At 34.5% G+C, this 21,444-nt stretch overlaps 1 protein-coding gene across 2 annotated transcripts in view; it reads right to left on the bottom strand.

Annotated features, from left to right (window-relative positions):
• Positions 1–21,444, bottom strand: part of MORC3 (MORC family CW-type zinc finger 3) — an 83,083-nt gene that overhangs the window by 49,763 nt on the left and 11,876 nt on the right. The window contains exons 2-5 of one of the 2 annotated variants that reach the window (XM_056825992.1): positions 16,344–16,416; positions 10,130–10,262; positions 2,719–2,932; positions 868–1,016 (exon numbers count right to left, since the gene is read on the bottom strand). In XM_056825992.1, the coding sequence (XP_056681970.1) occupies positions 868–1,016; positions 2,719–2,932; positions 10,130–10,262; positions 16,344–16,416 (569 nt within the window). The remainder of the gene's footprint in view (positions 1–867; positions 1,017–2,718; positions 2,933–10,129; positions 10,263–16,343; positions 16,417–21,444) is intronic. The other variant, XM_056825993.1, reaches the window with a different exon arrangement.

The following is a 21,444-nucleotide window of genomic DNA, read 5'->3' as shown; positions in this document are numbered from 1 at the left end:
AGATTAGAAGATCTAGAAAGTAAGGTTTTGGAGTGTGAAGGAGGAAGGAGTCAGCCTGAACTCCAAAAGGGGCTCAGTCAAGATGCCTGAACCTGAATCAGCTCAAGGGCAAACTCACTGCCAAACCCAGACAAATAACTGCCACCACTTCAAGATGTCGGAACACCTAGCATGCTGCCAGCCAGAGTTGCTTCTCCAGGAAAAGAGCAAAGAGAGCCAGTGACGTGTCTCATATAGACGGTTTTACATCACTTTCCTACATCTCATCTGTACCAATGATAGCTTAGCTTGACTTAGGACAGCCCAGGGGTCTGTCCACTTTTTCTGCACGTGTCTGCTGAAGACCATTTTTCTTAGATACTTAATCCTTGAGTTTGGTGCAGACCTTCCTAATCTTGTTAAACTAAGGAGGGTGGAGAAATGTAGAGTTCCCAAGACCTGATTCTGTTAGTCCAAGTATCTCTATTGTTACTGATCAGGAAATAGCTAAATCAGATCTTCTAAAGTACGGTCTGATTACGGTGGAATAGTTTTAGAATTCACACCAAGCTCACCGTTAACACCTAGCTATCCCAAATTTAGGACTACTGGTTGGGGGTCGGGGAGAGGGAGAGTACAAAATGACAAAGAGTATGGAAAGTAATTAGGAAACAATTTGCACAAGTAAGAAACATAATTTTTAGTAACAAGCTATTAATGTCCTTTATGAATTTCCTTTAGTAAAAACATAACCTGAAGCTATATAATTCTGAATATCTTCCAATGTATATGCATTTCTATATCTTCTCTTTATACAACTAAGTTTAATAAGAAGACTACTAAATATTTCATTCAATGTAGCAATAATTAACAGCTGATTTACATTACCTTCTAAGATTCCAAATGATAATTCTTGTTCCTTTTTTACCCATAATAGCATCAAGTTCAGCCAATAACTTCTGTTCCGTAGAAAATAAAGAATGCTCCAGAAGTGCTCTTAGACTAGCTTTTGATTCAGCTAAATTTAAGATCTGTCGTACGTTACAAGTTAAAGATTTAATATTATCAGTGTATTTTAATAAAATTAGATCAACCTATTAATTAGTAAAATAAAAACATTATTTCCTCATTTTCAAAAATAGCTCAAACATATATGAGTAGGCACACATTTCTAGAAGTAGTCAGGAATTTTCTAAAATAAACCTAATTATCTGATACTGGTAAAGAAATACAAAGGTGAATCAATGGAAAAAGATGAGGTACACATACATAGTAGTTAATGATCATAATAACCTAGTGCTTGATAAAACCAAAGATCCCAGGTATTGGCATAAGAATTCACTATTTGACATAAACTGCTGAGAAAACTGGAAAACAGTTTGGCAAAAAATAGATATTGAGTAACATCTCACACTCTATACTAAAATAAGGTCAAAATAGATAAATGGTTTAGACACAAAGGTTGATTCCAAAATCAAATCAGGGGAGCAAGGAAGTTTACCTGTCAGATCTACAGATAAGGGAAGATTTTTATGACCAAAACAAGATGCAAAATATTATAAGATGTAAAATGGATAATTTTGATTATTTCAAATAAAATCAATGCAAATTAAATAAGAAGAGAAACAAAAAAATTGTGGAAATTTTTATGGCAAGTTTATTCTCTGATAAAGACCTCATTTCTCAAATATATAAAGAACTGATTCAAATTTATAAGAATACAAATGCAAATTAAAACCCTGAGATACAACCTCATATCTATCAGATTGGCTAAAATGACAACAAAAGATAATGACAAATGCTGCATGGAAACTGGGAAAATGGGGACATTAATCCATTGTTGGAAGAGTGGTGAAATGATTCAACCATTCTGGAGAGCAATTTGGAAATATGCCCAGAGCTATAAAACAGTGCAATATCACTACTGGGCCTATATCTCAAAGAGATTTAAAAAAAAAAGAAAAGAAAAATGACCTATTTGTACAAAAATATTTTTAGCAGCTCTTTTTGTGCTGGCAAAGAATTGTAAATTGAGTGGATGCCCATCAATTGGGAAATGGTTAAACAAATTGTGGTATATGGTTGTGATGTTTGCATAAGAAATGACAGGATGGTCTCAGAAAAACTTGGGATGTATTGATATAAAATACACAAAACCAGAACACTCTACAAAGTAACAGCAATTTTGTAAAGATGTTCATCTGTGAATGACACCTATTCTCAGCAATACAGTGATTTAAGACAATTCCAAAGGACCCATGATGAAAAATGCTTTCCATCTCCCAATAGAGAACTCATAAATTCTGAATACAGATTCAAAGTTTTTTTTAACTTTCTTTTTCTTATTTATGAGTGTTTTCTTTTTCAACATAGCTGATACAGAAATATATTTTGCATAACTTTACATGTATAATTACTATGTTGCTTGCCTTCTTAAGGAGGGGAGGAGGAGAGGAAAACAAAATTTGGAATTCAATTTTTAAAATGAATGTTATAAATTAAAATATGTATTTAAAACAAGTATTACTAGAAATTATTTACATAGCATTTAGAGTGTTCAGTAACTTTCTTTTGTAACCTAAATTCTGAAATCAAAAGGATATATAGTTCATATAACATCTTGCAAAAAGGAAATGATTTCTAAATTATAACAAAGATGGATTTATTCTACAGAAGCTTCAACATTAGGAAAAATTTGACAATAATTAATCATTAAAAACAAACATTCAAAAGGATATGGTCTTTGTTGAATGCTACTATTGGGACAACAACATGTTCTGCTTTTGTAGCTTCCAGGTAGGACTGTGACAGTAAGCCCACACTCATACTTTCACCATTTTTAGTAAAAATAATTGCATCTTTACCCAGACGCATTGAGCCTGACTTGAATCCATTTCCATATAATCCAATCGGAACTCGACCATTCATTGAAACTTTATCACTAAAGCCAAAACTGGAATGAAAGAGATTAAAAAATATAAGCAACTATATAATAGTCATACAAATTCAACTTCATATTATTTTGAAATTGATTATTTCATCAAAATAAATCAGAACTATTACTAATTATGCTGTTTACACACTAGAAAAAATTCCCAACCTAAGCTCAAGATAAAAAATTAGGGTACCAGAGGATTATTAAAGGATTCATAAGAATCTTCTGCAAAGTCTCAGGCAAAAAGCTAAAGAAATCTGGCCAGGCCTTTCTCAGAGTATAAACAGAAGGGGTCGGGGGCACCTCCTTCACCATCCTCCATACCCTAATTTTCATGCAGAGCTAAATCTGGGACAGAGTAGAAAAAGGGAAGATGGGAGGGAAAGGGGGAAGGATGGAGAAGAAGGGAGGAAGGAAAGGATGGGAAAGAGAGAGATAAGAGTATGTATTAGAGTTATGTATGTTTATATACATATAAACATATATGCACCTAAAGAAAGCCCGAACAGGTTTCTACTACTATTAACAATGCTTATAGGAGCAATGGTTCAGTGGAAGCTGAGTGTGGAAATTGGAATTCTGGGTTCAAATCTGGCCTCCAACACTTCCTAAAGAGCTAGGGTGATCCTGGGCAAGTCACTTAACACCAACTGCTAGCCCTTAACATTCTTCTGCCTTGGAACCCACACCCTGTCTCAATTCTAAGACAAAAGGGAAGGGGTAAAAAAAAAAGCCTATGAATTGGTTTAGAGCCTCACTCACAGGATCTTCATTTAAAGAGCTCTCCGGGGAAAAGGGAGAGAATCAAGGCAGAAAAAGGCTCAAGTCTGTCCTTTTGCTCCAGGAAGGGACTAAACTACTAAGGGACAAAAGAAGCCTAGCCCATGACAAATGTCCATCTCAAAACAATGAAATAAGGACAACAGACTAGGTCTTTTTCTATGTGGTTTGTCAGGCCAAAGTCATGATTCCATTTCTCATCTAAGAGGCTCTGAACTGTTCAGGGTTTGATACAATCAATACAATATCACAGAAAGAATCAGGACAAGCTAACCACCCACAATATATACCTCTAACTTAGATTCTATACTAGATACTCTTCATCACAGTGGCAAATATCCTTGAAAGCATAACACCTCTCAATTTTATACTTTGATGTTTTATGATCAAGGGTTACCTGTGCCATAATGAGGCATCAGAATAGGTCTTTGTGAAGACTGTAGTTAATCAATTTATGAAACTCATCATCCAGGGAACTAATGAAAAAAAAATGTGAAAGGATGGAGGCCTGAAATTACCAGATCTTAAATTGTACTATAAACTGTGATCACCAAAACAAAATGGTACTGGCTAAGAGACAGAAGGATGGATCAATGGAATAGACTTGGGGGTAAATGACCTCAGCAACAGTATATGACAAACCCAAAGACCCCAGCTTCTGGGACAAAAACCCACTATTTGACAAAAACTGCTAGGAAAAATGGAAGACAGTATGGGAGAGACTAGGTTTTGATAAACATCTCACACCCTACACCAAGATAAATTCAGAATGGATGAATGACTTAAATATAAAGAGGGAAATCATAAATAAATTAGGTGAACATAGAACAGTATACCTGTCAGATCTGTGGGAAAGGAAGGAATTTAAGACCAAGCAAGAGAAAGAGAAGACTGTAAAATATAAAATGAATTACTTTGACTCTATTAAATTTAAAAGGTTTTATATGAACAAAACCAATGCAACAAACTGGGAGAATATTTTTATAACAAAACTCTCTGACAAAGGTTTAAATTTCCCAAATATATAAAGAACTAAGTCAATTTTACAAAAAATCAAACCATTCCCCAATTGACAAATGGTCAAAGGACATGAATGGGCAGTTTTCAGTTGAAGAAATCAAAATGATCAATAATCACATGAAAAAGTGTCCTGAATCCCTCCTGATTAGAGAAATGCACATCAAAACAATGCTGAGGTACCACCTCACACCTAGCAGATTGACCAATATGATAGTAAAGAAAAATAATAAATGTAGGAGGGAAGGTGGCAAAATTGGGACACTAATACACTACTGGTGGAGCTGTGAAGTGATCCAACCATTCTGGAAGGCAATTTGGAATTATGTGCAAAGGGCTTTTTAAGGCATAAATAATAAATAAAGAATGCATACCCTTTGGGGGCAGCTGGGTAGCTCAGTGGATGGAGAGACAGGCCTAGAGATGGGAGGTCCTGGGTTCAAATCTGGCCTCAGCCACTTCCCAGTTGTGTGACCCTGGGCAAGTCACTTGACCCCCATTGCCCAGCCCTTACCACTCTTCTGCCTTGGAGCCAATACACAGTATTGACTCCAAGACGGAAGGTAAGGGTTTAAAAAAAAAAAAGAATGCATACCCTTTGATCCAGCCACACCACTGCTGGGTTTGTACTCAGCTATGCTCTTTGTGGTGGCAAAAAATTAGAAAATGAGAGGTGTCCCTAGATTGGGGAATGGTTGAACAAACTGTGGTATCCGATAGTAATGGAATACTATTGTGCTATAAGGAAAGATGAACTGGAGGATTTCTGTATGAACTGGAAGAGCCTTCAGGAACTGATGAAGAGTGAGATGAGCAGAAACAAGAGAACATCATACACAGAAAGTGAAACACTGTGGAACAACATAATGTAATAGACTTTGCTATTACAAGACAATCCCAAGGGCCTTGTGAGGAAGAATGCCATCAACATCAAGAGAAAGAACTAAGGGAGTAGAAACACAGAAAAATAACAAATGACATCATTTGTCTGTATGGATATATGATTGGGGGCTTTGATTTTAAAAGATTGCTCTACTGCAAAAATGAATAATATGGAAATAGGTATAAGCAATAACATTTCTATAACCCAATGGAAGTGCTTATTGGATCCGGAAGTGGGGAGAGAAGAAAGGATGGAAAGAAACTGAATCATGTAAACATGGAAAAATATTTTTTAATAAAGATATAGAAGTTCAACACGTAAAAAAATGTAATTTAATTTTTAAAAAATCACTATCCTACAGTTATATAAAGAGTCAGAAAAAAGCTAGGGATTATATCTATAGAGGAATTCAGGATTGAACAATAAATCCTCCTTTCTATTCCGTTACTAGGAAACTGCTGAGTAATTGCAAACAGCTGAATCCCACATAAATAACTAATGGTATATAGATAACATTTCCTTTCATTGTACAAGGACACCTAGTAGTAGAGGGATAACCTTTTCTTTAATTAAAATGATTTATAGGCTAGGTGAACATTTAAACTTAATCCAGAGAGGAAAATTGAACTTTTATGAAATTACAAGGTCCAGTCATCCCCAGTCCACAGAGCATTTTATTCCTCAGGGTAAGCCATAAGCAAAAAAGGCTAAAAAAACACATTGCCCTCTCATAAATCTTTAGAGAAACTGCTGGCTTAATGGTAATATCATATAGATTATTACAATAATCAAAAAGTCAGACATAAACATAAAACAAGTAGACTCTAAATTTGTTCAGAATATATCTTGCTGTTTTCCTCAAGTAAAATTTTAGGTCCCTGTTAGAAAACACCTTTTTTACATAAGGCAAGTCAATTAATTAATGAAGTAAAAAATCTGTACTTTATTTTATAAAACCTAAGCAAGACTTCTATCCAAGATGAACAGAGGCAAGCTGCCCAGCTAATCAAGAAAATTAACACGAAATTATAATATCTTATTCCAGTCCAAAATTGCAGAAAAGGTCAGAAGTCCATAGGCAAGAAGAAAAGGAGACCATCACAAAAGATAAAAAGAGAGAGGCCTGCAATCCAAAATAACTTAAGACTGCAAACCTAGTATCATTCTACAAGGGGAAAATATATGAAATAAAGAACTGTGAAGTATTTTTGATGAAAAGGCCAACAATCAGTAGGAATTTCAAGATGCAAACATTAAGACTCAAGAGAAACCTAAACAGGCAAATGTATTTGAGCCATTAGAAGGGCTACATAATAAAGGTCTAACACTCTAATAGGAAGAAAAGATACAAATATCATTTCAAAACACTAGTATCCTCAAAGAGTCTTAAAGGAATTAAATAAGAAAAACACAGGACCTAGGAGTGAATTCTTTCTATTCTGAGGTTTTTTAAAAAGACCAGGAAGGACCTCCAGGAATTGATGCCAAGTTAAAGAAGCAGACCAGAAGAATATTATACACAGAGACTGATATACTGTGGCACAATCAAATAGAGACATCTCTACTAGCAGCAATGCAATGATCCAGGACATTTCTGAGGGACTCATGAGAAAGATGCTATCCATATCCAGAGAAAGAACTGTGGGGGTAGAACCACAGAAGAAAAAACAACCGCTTGATCACATGGGTTGATGGGGATATGACAACCTAGTGCAAATATTAATAATATGGAAACAGGTCTTGATCAATGGCTCATGTAGAACCCAGTGGAATTGTTCATTGGCTACAGGAGGGGGTGGGAGATGGGGAGGGAAAGAACATGATTCACGTAACTATGGGAAAATATTCTTAAATAAATAAACTTAAAAAAAATAAAGTGAGTCCAGGGAAGAATAAAAGGAATACTTTAGAGTAGAAAGAAGGCAGTGGAACTTGATGTTTCTCAAAACTGGTGGTATTGGGTGTCTGATGAAACATCTCTTATCTAAAGGAGAATTGAACAAATATCAAATGAAACAATGAAAAAAAGTAGACATATGGAGAGTTAAGGGTTAAGAGGGAGGATATATATCATCAGGGTACAAATAAACCATAAGCAAAACTAATTTTTGAATGCCAAAATGTGGTTTAAAAAAGACAAGAAAAAAAAAAGAACTGGAAACTAAGGGGGTAACAAGTTGCAGCATGGATTACAAACTGTGGCATAGGAATACAATGGAATAATTTTGCACCATCAGAAATGATTAAAGGTAAATCTAGAGAATTCCTGAGAACTATGAACTAAAAGTCAAAAGAACCAAGAAAACTTATATAATGACATCATAAAAAAACTACTTTTAAAGACTAAGAAAACTCTGATCAAAAATGACCCACCAGATCTCCTGATGTTCTTATTATATAATGAAGCATGTTACCTCGTCCTGACAGTGGAAGGAAAATGTATGCATTTTTAGGAATAACCAATTTGTTTTGCTTGCTGATGCTTATCTATCCAAAGAGTTGAGGGTTTTTTTCCTGCTTTTAATTAGAGATGAAGAACAGAGGAAGAAGAAATAAAGATACTTGATGCCAAAGAGAGAAAAAAAAAGAACAAAGAAGGACCACTGATACATTTTTAAAAGAGCAAAGAGGAAATACAAAAAGATCAGAAGGGCAGAGATGGAAAAAGGACAATTTTGAAAGTAATGGATTAAGTCTTACATACTTTTTTAAAAGCAAGTAACATGAAAATACGATCTTCATATTTTCTACTTTTATGTAGAAAGCTCTTTGTTTAATGTTAGGTTCAGAGTAAAAAACTGTTTTAAATACTAAATAAAAATAAACTTTATATTTCCCTTAAATTAGAGGAAGAAAAAGGCCTTACTCTAATTTCAACCCATAATTTATAATGAGATTTTCATTTCAATTTAAGTTCTGTGATTCTATGTTACAACATCTAAAAGTGGTTATGAGGATTAAATAAGATTATATGTGGGGGCAGCTCAGTAGATTGAGAGCCAGGCCTAGAGATGGGAGGTCCTGGGTTCAAATTTGACCTCAGCCACCCCCCAGCTGTGTGGCCCTGGGTAAGTCACTTGGCCACCATTGCCTAGCCCTTACCACTCTTCTGCCTTGGAGCCAACACACAGTATTGACTCCAAGAAGGAAGGTAAGGGTTTAAAAAATTTTTAATTTAAATTTAAAAAAAATTTATATGTAAAATACTTTATAAACCTTAAAGTACTATACAAATGTTAATATTACTACTGCTAGAAAATATGTATCTAAGTTTTCCACCTTTGCTGAAATTCTAAAACAAGAAATGAAATGACAAAAAGGCAATAAAGTAAATATGGAATTGTTCAGCCAATTTTAGAATACCTTCATGAAGCCTGAAATGGATAGCTTTAGCACAATTTTAAATATGTATATATTCCTTTTAGAGCAATGAATAATGGAAACCTCAATAAGGCAGTATAGACTGAAAATATAAATTATTTCCAAAATGTGGATAAATTAGTGAAGAATTGATGGATTTTGAGTTAATAAAAAAAAAAGCAGTGTTTTAGAGTATGTATTTTGACCTTTTTACTATTGTTGGGGAGGAAGGAATTTTCACTGATGGGAGAATTCTCAATATGAGTAGAACTGCCCTTGACACTGAGGGATTAAGAGATTTGCCCATAGTCATATATTCTTTGTGTCAAAGAGAGTATTTGAATCCAGGTATTCCTGATCCCAAAGCTAGCCATGCTGCCTCTTTTTGATGAGATTTATATTATAAAGGAATTTAATTTCCCACAAAACATTCCTTAACACCTATAATCAGGCACATAAATCAGAACTGGATAGATTTCTCTATCTTTTGAGTCCACATACTTTAAAAGTTATATACTAGAGATATGCTTGCTCAAGGTCATGAAGTATTATCTCAAACAACTATCAATTGATCAAAATTTTTAAAAATAAAAGTTTTAGAATTCAAGTACTATTAATGAAATGTTCTCTATTCTATCAATTTACTAAAAGATGACATAAAATATGATCTTTACTATAGTAAAAATTTGCATGAGAAGAAAAAAAAATCAATGATGTTTAAGTATCTGATCTTGCCAAATGCTTCAATGTGAGCTAATAAAGTAGCCTCTAATAATATGTTCTGAAACCTGAGAGAATACAACAAAAGTCAAATAGCCCGTTTCTGGTCATCCAACGACTCCTCACAGGATCTTTTCCTCAGACCTAATCTGCCTTCTGTTTGCCATTTTCCTTCTGAAATCTGCTCTCATCTAGCAACAGCTTGGTAATAGCTTGGGGTGTTCCACTACTACTCCTGGGCTATCTAAAAACTTGACTCCCAAAAAGTTAACAAAAGTATCAATGTAGAGAATCTGTTCTGAGGAAGGAAATTCTCACCCCTCTTCAAAAGAAGACCACAACACTGACAGAGATTACAAAGCATTTATGGATTTTGCACACTATTAAAACAAAAAATATAATCAAGATCAAGAAACATGAACTAAGTTTCAAGGAAAATACACATTTTTACCCACCTTAACATTTTATGTAGCTTTTCTGAAGTCATGCCATTTCCATTGTCAGTAAAAGTCAAGCATACGCTGTCATTTATAACAGTCTTATCAATCCATATCTGCTTAGCATTCACGTCAGGATCATAGGCATTATCTAAGAATCACCAAAAAGAGAGTCTTATTTTCTGTCAAGCAATATAGACTTTTTATTTGCATGTAACAGCTGATTAAGACACTTCAGAGATACTGGTTTAAAAGAATATTTTTTAAAAAGATAATTAAAAAGTTTTAAATATTGCAATTCAAAAAATGAATGACATGTAATCTTGAAATACCACAATTTCTACAGAGCCTTTACACTAAATAGTGATTACCACAAGGTTCTTGTTATAATGCATTAAAGGCAAATTTTGGTAGTAGACAATAGTTGTCTATCAGAATCAGAAGCCTAAAATGAAACTAAGATAAATTAAAGCAAAGGTTTAAGAATATTTCAAATGCTGAATTGTGAGATTTGATTATTTGACAACTTATATTTTTTATGGGTAGAGGAGGAAATAGTAAAAGAAACTTTAAAGTTTTTTTTTTCCATTTAAGAGTGATTTTACAGCAAATTATAAAAATAAAACTCCAAACAATGCATGATACACATTTAGTCAAATTGAAAGTAATCTAATAGTTGGTTCAGAGTTTCTGAGGACTTTTGTTATCCTTTCTACAATTGTCTCTGATGATTAAAAATATAATAATAAAACAAAATCCAAGTAAACTGTTACAAAATTTTAACTTGTGAGAGAAAAGTACAAAGCAAACAAGATCATTAGATTTCATTAAATAGCTCCATCTGGGATTGGCTTCATCCTCACTGAGCATAAACCCTCTTAATACAGGGTTCTTAATCTTTTTTATGTCATGAACCCCTTTGACAGTAAAGTGAAGCCTATAGACCTCTTCTCAGAATGTTTCAAAATATGTAAAATTATAATATAAATCAACAATATTGAAATATGATTATTAAAAAAGTTTTAAGTTCACAGATCCCAGGTTAAATGCACTAATTGATAATACAATTTCCCAAGTATATAATATAGCTCAGTAGAAGAAAAGGCAGGAAGTCCATCACTAATAAAGGAGTCCTACCTAGCAGAGATAAAAAGTGTTGCCAAAAAGCAGTTTGGCAAATTACGTAGATTTAAGGATTATTCAAAATAGCACCAAAATAGAACATCAAGTAACAAGGAAAGCATTTTCAAAAAATAAAGAGCAAGTTAAAGGGCAAGAAGTTTTTCAGTGATTTGTAAAGAATATGCTATGGATTTTTTTTAAATATCATAAAACAGCTACATGTGCAAAGTGTAAATCCATACCTGTCCTAAAAGAGAAAGTGAACAAATTAGAAAGAAAGCTTCTTTCTACTCTCCAAATTTTTAGGAAGGAAAAATGGTACTATTAGAAAAATAAAAAAGGAAAGGAAGGAGACAAACTAGGTGGTGCCTCAGTGGATTGGATTGAGAGCCAGGCCTAGAGATAGAAGATCCTGTGTTTAAATCTGTCCTTAGACACTTCCTAGCTGTATGAACCCAGGACAAGCCACTTAACCTCCACTGCCTAGCCCTTATTTGCTCTAAGGCAGAAGCTTTAGAATCAATACACTGTATCGATTTTAAGATGGAAGGTTTAAAAAAAGTTTATGAAAAGACAAAGGAAATCCTAATCAATTTTAAAGTAACCCAGTTGAAAGTAGGAAGAAAAGGACTTGAAAAAGGGAAGGTCTTCATAACATTTGTAGCCAAGTGATAGGTACAATAGTTTGTTCAGTAGAACATAAGTCTCCTAAAGGAAGGGCCTCACATTTCTACACCTGGGCCTTCACTGTGTATGACTTGTTAATTAGCCGATTCCCAGAGAGTTCTTCATCTGGGAACATGGAGAGGGCTGAGGCATTAATTCTAAGGAATTTAGGTCTCTCTTTCCCCACAAGGGGAAGAGACCATTCCGGGTCCCTATGACAAGAGACCCCCTAGAGATCTCCATTCCATTTTCCCAGAACAGGAAGAAAACCAAGAGAGATATGTATGCCTGTAAAATTAAGAACTGTCTTTATTAAGCAAGAGCATACATGTAAATGTGGGGCAAATAAGCCTGATGCTAAAAAGCTCAATTTAAAAGCAGCTAGAGATTAACTGATTTTCTAGAGAAGAGGTCTCCTCTCCAGGAAGAGATGTGGGCTGGTATGGTTGGAGAGTTGCAGGGGAAAGGTGGGAGGCAGAATGGCTGGGTCATGGACTCCCAGGTGCAGGAGAGCACATTCTTTAGCATAATAGATCACCATGAAGTGATTAGGTTCCCAGGTGCCTCATCAAGGTTAAATGATAACAGCAAACAGTTCCTAAATGACTCCACAGAGATAGTGAGTAGGACCAGAGAGATCAAGCATATTTCTGTGAAGACATTTGACAAATCTCTCACTGGCTAGCTGGCAGGACATGAATCCTAGCAAATATCCCAGCATTCAGAGAGCTGGTTTCCATGGCTACCTCAGCTGGGCTTGGTTAGATAATGCTTTCGAAAGCCAGTCAGTTTCTTCAAGTTAGTCTGGTCTTAAATATCAGTTTCTCTTCCCTGGGAAAAGAATCAGTCTTTCACAACTTCATCACCTCCAGAGAAGGGCAACTCAAGCACATCAAGATCATTTACACAGGAGCCAGAGATAGATTTCAGGGGGCCGTGAATGTAAAAGGGGAGGAAAGCTTAATTTTTCCTCTAAGCCCTTAAGGGAATGTAAGCAACAAACCACAGTAGTACTGGGTTTCATTAGACTGTCATGCCACAAGTACTCCAATAAATGTCTGTTGCAATTCACAGATGCTATTATATGAAAGGTCACTAGAAAGCAATGCTTATTGGTTGTTGGTACCTTATTACTAACTTTAACAGGGAAATCAATCATTTGTCACCCTGAGAGAGCAAGGTACCTCAATGAGCTAGTCTAAGTTGTAAAGCAGAGGAAGCAAAGGGACGGTCAGCACTCCTTGACCTCAAACCAAATTAAACTGTTACTAGGAAATGCTTAACAAAATAAAAAAAATAATAGCAACAGTCATTACCATACAAGGCATACTAGAAAGAGCAGTGTTGTTTCATAACCAATCAAAAAACTACTGCTATACCTCAAGAAGCTAGCACCAAATCATTGCTAGAAAATTTAAATCCCACCCATTGTGCATGAGCAGAAAACACAGAGATATTCAGGGTGCAAAGATATCTTGGTGGAAAGATGTCTGGTAGAGTTATCTCTCTTTTTCCAACTGTCCTTTTGGGATGAGATATTGAATAATGTAATGTTAGGGTATAAAAATAGGGAGAAAACTCCACTCAATTGTCTTAGGTTGGGAGAAAAACCTAATGATAAAATTTTGTTGAGACACTGATCATTCTCAATAAATCTGTTAATGGCTCCGAGCTTTGCCTCATTTTCTAACAGACTGGCAGAAAAATATTAATCACATGACTTTGCTAGTTATGTGGAAGAAGGCAGAGACTTGAAGTATGAAAACAAGTTAGGAAACGATTTTAACAGTCCAAATGATAAGAATCTCTACTACTATGGGAGCCTACTAAGGGAGAGAAGAGGTTAGATTCAAGAGATGTTATGATTGAAATAGCAACTATTTGGATATGTAGGGTGAGGTGGAATGAGGAGTCATGGATGATGGAAACTTCAGTGGTCTCAACAAATATAGGAAAAGTTGGCAGAGGAGTAGATTTGGGAGAAATATGAGTTTAGTTTTATTTTAGATAAATTTAATTTCAGGTGCCCATTGGACATCTAAGTTGAAATGTCCAACAAGCAGTTGAGAATATAAAATTGGAACTCAGGAAAGATATGGGATTGATATCTCTAGATCAAGATGACAATAAAATCCATAGTAGCTAATGAGGTCATCGAATGAGAGAATTGAAAGAGAGAATTATGGAGCATAATACAGAAGATGAAATAGCAAAAGAGTTATCACGTAGGAGGAAATTCAAGAGAAAGGATTGTCACAAAGATCCAGAAAAGAGCTAATATTAAGGGTGATAGGGTAGGATAGGGTAGTTGATACATGTCAAATACTAAAGTAAAGAAAGATGAGGCTCGAGGGAAAAGTCATCATATTTGTTAATGGAGAGGACAGGATCATATATTTAGGGCTGACAGCACCTTGGGGGTCATCTAATCCAACCTCTTCATTTTCATAAATGTTATTGGCAACTTTCACAAATATTAGCAACACAAAAATTATTGGCATTCACTTGATGATCCAGATTATAAAGAAAGCTTTGAGAAGCGAAAGTTAAAGAAAGTGGAGGCAACCAGGGTAGAATTTTTTCCTAAAAGTTGAGTTGTGAGAGGGAAGAAAAATATAATAGCAGAAAGGAGATAATAAAGGGGAAGTTTTTAATCATAGGCATGTTTATAAGCAGATTAAGAATCAATAAATAGAGAAAAACTGAAGGATCAAAAAGAGAAATGATTGAGGAAGCGATCTTGAGAAAACCATAAAAGATGGAATCAAGTGCACATGTAGAGGGACTGGTCTTAGCAAGTAGAAGGGTTACTTCATCAAAATCATGGGGAAAGGAATTAAGAATAGGAAAATATCAAGGTTTTTAGAGACATAGAAGAGGAGGAAGTGAGAAAGTCATGCTGAATGACCTCTTTTTTTTTTATCTACAAAACATGTGATAAGGTCCTCAATTTAAAAGGTGGGGGAAGGGTGCTATGAGAGCCTTTAGGAGGAAAAAAAAGCTTTGAACAGCTTCTGTCAGGGATAAGATAATTGGGGACAAGTAAAAGGTGCAATGAGGTTACTAAAAATCCAACTCTAACCCTAAATCCTTTAGTTCTGTCTAGGCAAAAATTTTCACCATAATTTAAATATTTAGAAGTTATCTACTTCCTTGAAAGGGATAGTACAGTGTATCTGTGGTTACACTGTTATGGCAATTTCAATCTCAGTGGAATGCGCAAATTAATCCAGAAGGGTTCAGTGACAACAAAAACAAAACTTTTACCTTCTGGAAAATTCAGCTGTACCAAAGAACAATAGAAGAGTAGTAAAATAGCTTTTATTTCTACATCTGAAACAGTATCCTTTCTGATAAAAAGGATGGCAAGCCACTGGAGGACTCTATATCATTTAAGAAAGTTTTGGCATACCATTTTTATTTTACTTTTTTATGATTGGTAGTTCCCAAATATTTACAAATTTTAGGCATATATGCATGTCTATCTATTTTACTGACCTCATACTGGCTTAAAGAAAAATCCTAGTAGAAACCATAGTTTTACAGAATGAATTTGTTCACAATCTTGTGTAAAAATGGAGATTTGAACCCCAGACTTCAATCCCCAGAAGTCCTTGGTAATTCCCAGAATTCCCTAAAATCTCACCTGAGTCCTCACCTGGGCCAAGAACACAATTTGTATTTAAACTGACTCTCCGCCTACTTCGGCTCTCTCTGCTTCCGCGTCTAAGCAGACGAGTCTCTCAAGATGTAGTAAGTGAAATTGAATGGGCTATGTGCCCTAGACACATGCTTTCTTATTTTGTATTTTCTTTATCCTTGATTCCTAATAATCTTTAATAAACCTAAAAATATAATACTTTTAGTAGAGAAACTAATTTAATTTTAACGCCTGTCTTCTGCCTCTTTCCATATTCTGGAAAGACCAGTAAAGTTCAATGTGGCTTCCTAATCATTACCATTATTCATGCCTACTTACCTACTGAACTGAGCAATAAAAACTTTTTGTATCATTAAGCCAACATAATTCTCTTATGACTAGAAGAATAGCTATTTAGAAAAAAAGAATTTCACTTTTAGCAAAAGTGAATCAATCTTCAAACTAGATAAATGTATATGGAATTTTCATGAAGTCTGTCTTAAGTAAAGAACTTCAATGACTGCACTATAATAGCAAGTTCACATTTTAAGTCAATAATGGCAAATGACTAGTCCTAGAACCTTTTCCTCATGGTGCAACAACTTAGGAGAAACAAATTTATTTATCCAACTGTATATTCATATAACATTTCAGTTTAGTTTTTAGTCTCATTTATGAAACATTCCATGAACTCTGATGTGAAAATTCATTTATTTAAAAAACAACATTTAAACATTTATAAATTTCTTTTGTAACTTAAACAGGTAAAAAAATAATCTATTACTGAAATTATAAGTTACATACCTATCAGTTCAGCAACTGCACTGAAAGGCCATGTGTGACTGGTAGAATTTGTATGCAAAAACTTTGGACATAGCTGAAACAAAAGAAAAAATAAGTTATGTGCAGTATTCTTCAGTCTCAAAAACAATCTTTGGGGTTCTACAATTTGTGGTAATTAGTTTGAAAAAAAAACTAATAACTCACAGTGTTCCTGAAACACTTTTTAAACTATTTTAAAGTAACAAAAGCTAATACTGTCTTTGGATTAGAGTTGCTCTCTAACTCAGTATTTTTTTTAATTGAATTAGGAAATACTAAATGAATACTATAGCAACCTTTCCTAATAAATATATGCAAATTTCTCACTACAAAGAGCCCTTTCCAAAGAGTTATACCAAAGCAAAAATAAAACATTTTAAAATACTGAATAATGGTTAAAATATACTAAGGCTTGGTAATCTTTTCTGAGACTTCCCCTCCCCACTGAGGTCATGGAATTTACCTGTCACTTTGAAATATTCTCCTTCTACAATTTTAAGTTACGGCTGGATTAAGATTTGAACCTTTTTCCTGGCATAAAAGCAATTCAAAGTTTAAGAAGTAGATTAGGATGTATAAATACCCCATCTATATTGACAATACATCCCATATTTTCACCTCTCACAGCTCACAGACTCAGTAAATGGGACCTTAGTAGTAATCAATCTAATTTGTTCCTTTTAGAGATAAACAAATGCTGGTTTAGAAAGGTTAAATGAATTGTATGAGGTCACACAAGAAGTATCAAAGGGATCTAAATCTGAGTCCTGTTTCAAAGTCCAAAGGTCTTGCCAGTATTGCTTCTCTCCACTCTTTCCTAAGAATAATAGAAAATTACTTTTAAACAGAACATTTTTTTCCTGTTTTACAAGAAGACAATATATTTAGGCAGAAAATCTGGAGAAAGCAAATTACTAAATTTAAATTAGCAACACTTAATTCTAACAACTGTTTTGAAATAGGAGAGGAAATGTGAATTCAACCCAATTCATTTCCATAATCACCTGATATTGTACCCTAACATAAAATTTGGGCATACAAAAACAAAAGAAAAAGGAAACAATTTTTGCCCTCAAGAAATCTGAACTTTACCATAACTGTTCAGAACATTAAGAAACATGCTTAAAGCAACTCCAAAATGTGAAAAGCCTTCCAGACTTTCACTATGTCTTATATACTGTATCTGTATACCTCATATTAAGTTAATCCAACTCTAAACATACAACTGACTGAACTATTCAGGCAAATATAATTCATTTAACCAACAGGGCTCAGAAATGTACAAACATTGAATTCAAAAATAAAATTAAATAGAGGTAAGTTAAAACTGAAAACCAAATAAAATATCTATAGATGGGATAAGAGATGGTGACCAACTAGGGGACAAGAAAGGATCAAAGATGAAAATGGACAATACTGATTACATAAAACCAAACTTTCTGATAATACCATAACTCCCAAGATAGATATTGCATTACTGTAGGTGTAAGGCCTAACCACAGTGATAGCAGTGTCAGAAGAGAAGAGGTATATTCAAGAAATGTTACCACGTTAAAATTTGTTTGAGAGATGTTAAAATCACTAGGCATTGGCAAGAGACTAGATACAAAATAATACAGAAGACAGTAGAAGAAAAGGAGATAGAACTAGTAGCAATGCAACAAGCCAAAACACTCCTGAAGGACTTATGGGGAAAAAAATGCTATCCATATTGAAAGAACTATGGGAGTAGAAATGAAAAAGCAAAACATATGACATCATTTATCACATGTGTACATCATATATAATTAGAAATTTGCTCCCCAGGAACTCTCTTTCCCAGCTTCTCATGTTATGTGCCAATGTAGGGAGGATATAAGTTTTGTGTAGTTCTGCCCTCTCACAATCTTCTCCCCAGATTGCATCTGGGAAAGCTGGCTTTATGCAAAGCAGGAAAATCTACACACGTGGGTTCAATTTTTATTAAATAATTAGGTTGGAACTTCTATTTCTTTTAGTTTATTTTCTTTCTACTTCAAGTGAGTATTAAAAAACTTTATAAAATATAATACTTAGAGTTATTGGCTATTAATTTAAATCTTACAGTGGATATGTGACTTGGGGTTTAGGCCTTAAAAAAATCACTCTATAGCAACAATGAATAATATGAAAATAGATATCAAGTGACAACATTTGTACAACCCAGTGGAATTGCTTGTTGGCTCTGGAAGGGGGGAGGGAAAAGGGGAGGGAAAGAAAATAAATCATGGAAACATGGAAAAATATCTTTTAAATATTTTATCTATCTCCAAAACAGTTTGATGGATCTAAGTTGTAAAATGAGATATATCTTGGGTGTGGATAATGTGGGAATTTGTTTTACTTGACTACTTGTATTTGTTGTAAGAGTTTCACTTTTCTTTTAAACTTGGGGGAAGATATTTTAAAATGAAGTTAGAAAATTCATTAAACACATAGAAAACTGTATAAAGTAGAGAATGCTATTGTATTTGGTACCTTGGAAAGAAATATCAACTCCAGACTCAGAGAGCCTGTGTTCAAATTCCCACCTGACTTATGTGTGAAACCTGTGTCAAGTCACAATCTCTGAGCCTCAATTTTCTTAATTACAACATTTAAGGGAGTTGACTAAACAGTTTCTCCAGCTCTTTCCAATTTGAGATCTATGATCCTATGATAATGGTCAAGAGGTTTCCATTGTAAATTAAAGTCATACTGTTTGGGGACAGAATAGAAAAGGAAAACTCAACTGTTTAAACTTTTTATTTGGCAGGTATTTGATAATAATTGAATATAAGTAAACTATAATGCTTTTAACAGCAGTTAAAAATTAAGTTTCACAATATACAGAAGAAAGTTGAAAGAAGTTTGGAGAGGACCAAACAAGGTGGATTGTGTTAGTATTTAAATTTAATACTTAGGAAAAAAGAACTAATGACAACAGCAATCTCCCAGACTATAATTGGCAACATCTACATTAGGAACTGAAACATCAAAGAGCCCCATTAAGGAAAAATAATTTCAAGATTCTTAAAGCCAGAAGAGAACTTATATTTAAGGGGAACTTGATGAGGACATAACAAAGATTTCCAGTGTCCAAGAAAATTGTTCTTTTGCCAACATGTTCTCTTTTTCATTTCATTTTTTAATTAACCAAAATTTTTTCTCTTCTTCTCACCTTCCATTCCCTCACTGAAAAAGAAAAACCGTACCTTTTTAACAAATATGTACAATCAAGAAAAACTAAACCCCACATTGGCCATGTTCAAAAATATGTTTCATTCTGCTTCTTGAGTATAGCATCTCTGTCAGAATGTAGGTTCACTGTCATCATGAATTATCATCAGTCCTCAGTAATCAGTAATCATGGTTAGTAAACAATCAGATTTTGTAAAGTCTTTCAAAGTTGTTCATCTTCATAAATATATTGTACAGGGGGCAGCGGGGTAGCTCAGTGGATTGAGAGCCAAGCCTAAAGATGAGAGGTCCTAGGTTCAAATCTGGCCTCAGACACTTCCTAGCTATGTGACCTGGATATCCCTAACCCTAGAAATGTCCTGCTCAAGGTACCATTCTCCCATGTCTATCAATTTGTCCATAAACCTTTGAGGGTGTTTTTCTCCAGCTTCCTGCCTAACTCGTTCGAATTTCATCCGTGACCCAGACCTATTGGAATGTTGTCTTATGGTATTCACTAAAGCCAATCAATCTTGCCTTTACTAATTCCTCATACTGAGCTGGAACATTAACATCCCATTCTGGAGAAATTTCTGGCCATTCTTCAGTTTCAGACACTATTTTTGCTTCTTCCCGTTTTGTTAGTAATTTGTCTAATAGAAGTTCCATATCCAGATAATCTGAATCATACTATTTAATAATTTTCTCAAATTTACAAATTATAGCAACAGGCTCTTCCTCAAATCAGGGCATGGTCTTTTTGAAACACTCCATGTCTGATAGGTAAAGACTCTGCGGTGTTTTACATTAAATAGTTACCTATCTTCTGTTACTACTGGGACATCAGTTAGTGGGAAGAAACCTCCCACAGCATGCTCCAACTCAGCTAGTTTCCTACTCAAGTTTGGTGCCTATAGCTACTTATTCTACTTAAGTGGTCATATTCAATTTCTTTCTCATTTCCTCAATCAATTTGCCTTGTCCATTTATTACTCTTTCCAGGTATTGCACTTTAAGATCACTTTCATTATCCCTAATTTGTTTCAATTTTATCGATGTAAATGTGTTTAGGATGTAATAGATAAACATCCTAAAGAGGAACAGCACTAAAATCCCAAGAATTCCTAATGTAAGCCACTGTAAAATGTCCAAAACAGTCAAGCATAATAATTGATAAAGTGAGTTAGGCAGAGGTATTCCCCTAATGAAACCAGGAATCTTTTTGGTCCAAAGCTGGGTAACATTTCCCATGTTCAGATACTCCAGGCTAAACCACATTGTTTCCAAATCTTGTAGTCATTGCAGACCCTGAGTGATCCTGCATGACAACTACTGATGGCAGTAGGGAGACCTACAGTCTTTAGGAGTCCCCTCTGGTACTAAACAGGAGCTACACCATAAAATTCCAACAGCTTAGAACACTTCCTGTATCTGACTTTTTACAAATATAAACAGTATTTTCTTGTTGTTATTAAGTTCTTTCTTTCCTTTAATTGGCCCAGCAAATGTTATTTTGGGGGTTAGATCGGTTGAACATTGAAGATATAACAGCCTATTACTATGCCAGCAATAGATTTAGTTGTTGGGAGTTGATGATTGAGTTTGGTGGACTAGTAATTGGGAAGACTTGACTGGAGATAAATCTTCTAAAAAAACCTATTTATTATATTTACTTCTATAGGAACAGTGATGGGAAAAGGAAATTGGAGATTCTGAAATAGGAAGTTGAGGAACTGTAATTCCCTAACTCTAAAATTATCTTAACTCCCAAAATCTGTCCTGCAAGGGATTTCTTTGTGATCACTAAGAATGATCCTTCTTAGACTAAATATCTATCTTTCTATCCTATACTAAATATAATCTTATAAACAGAGAGGAATCAGTCAGATTTCTATTTCCTGCCACT

The sequence above is a fragment of the Monodelphis domestica genome, chromosome 4 (genome assembly GCF_027887165.1).
Source record: "Monodelphis domestica isolate mMonDom1 chromosome 4, mMonDom1.pri, whole genome shotgun sequence".
Classification (NCBI taxonomy): domain Eukaryota; kingdom Metazoa; phylum Chordata; class Mammalia; order Didelphimorphia; family Didelphidae; genus Monodelphis; species Monodelphis domestica.
This window is presented reverse-complemented; position numbering and strand designations above follow the sequence as displayed.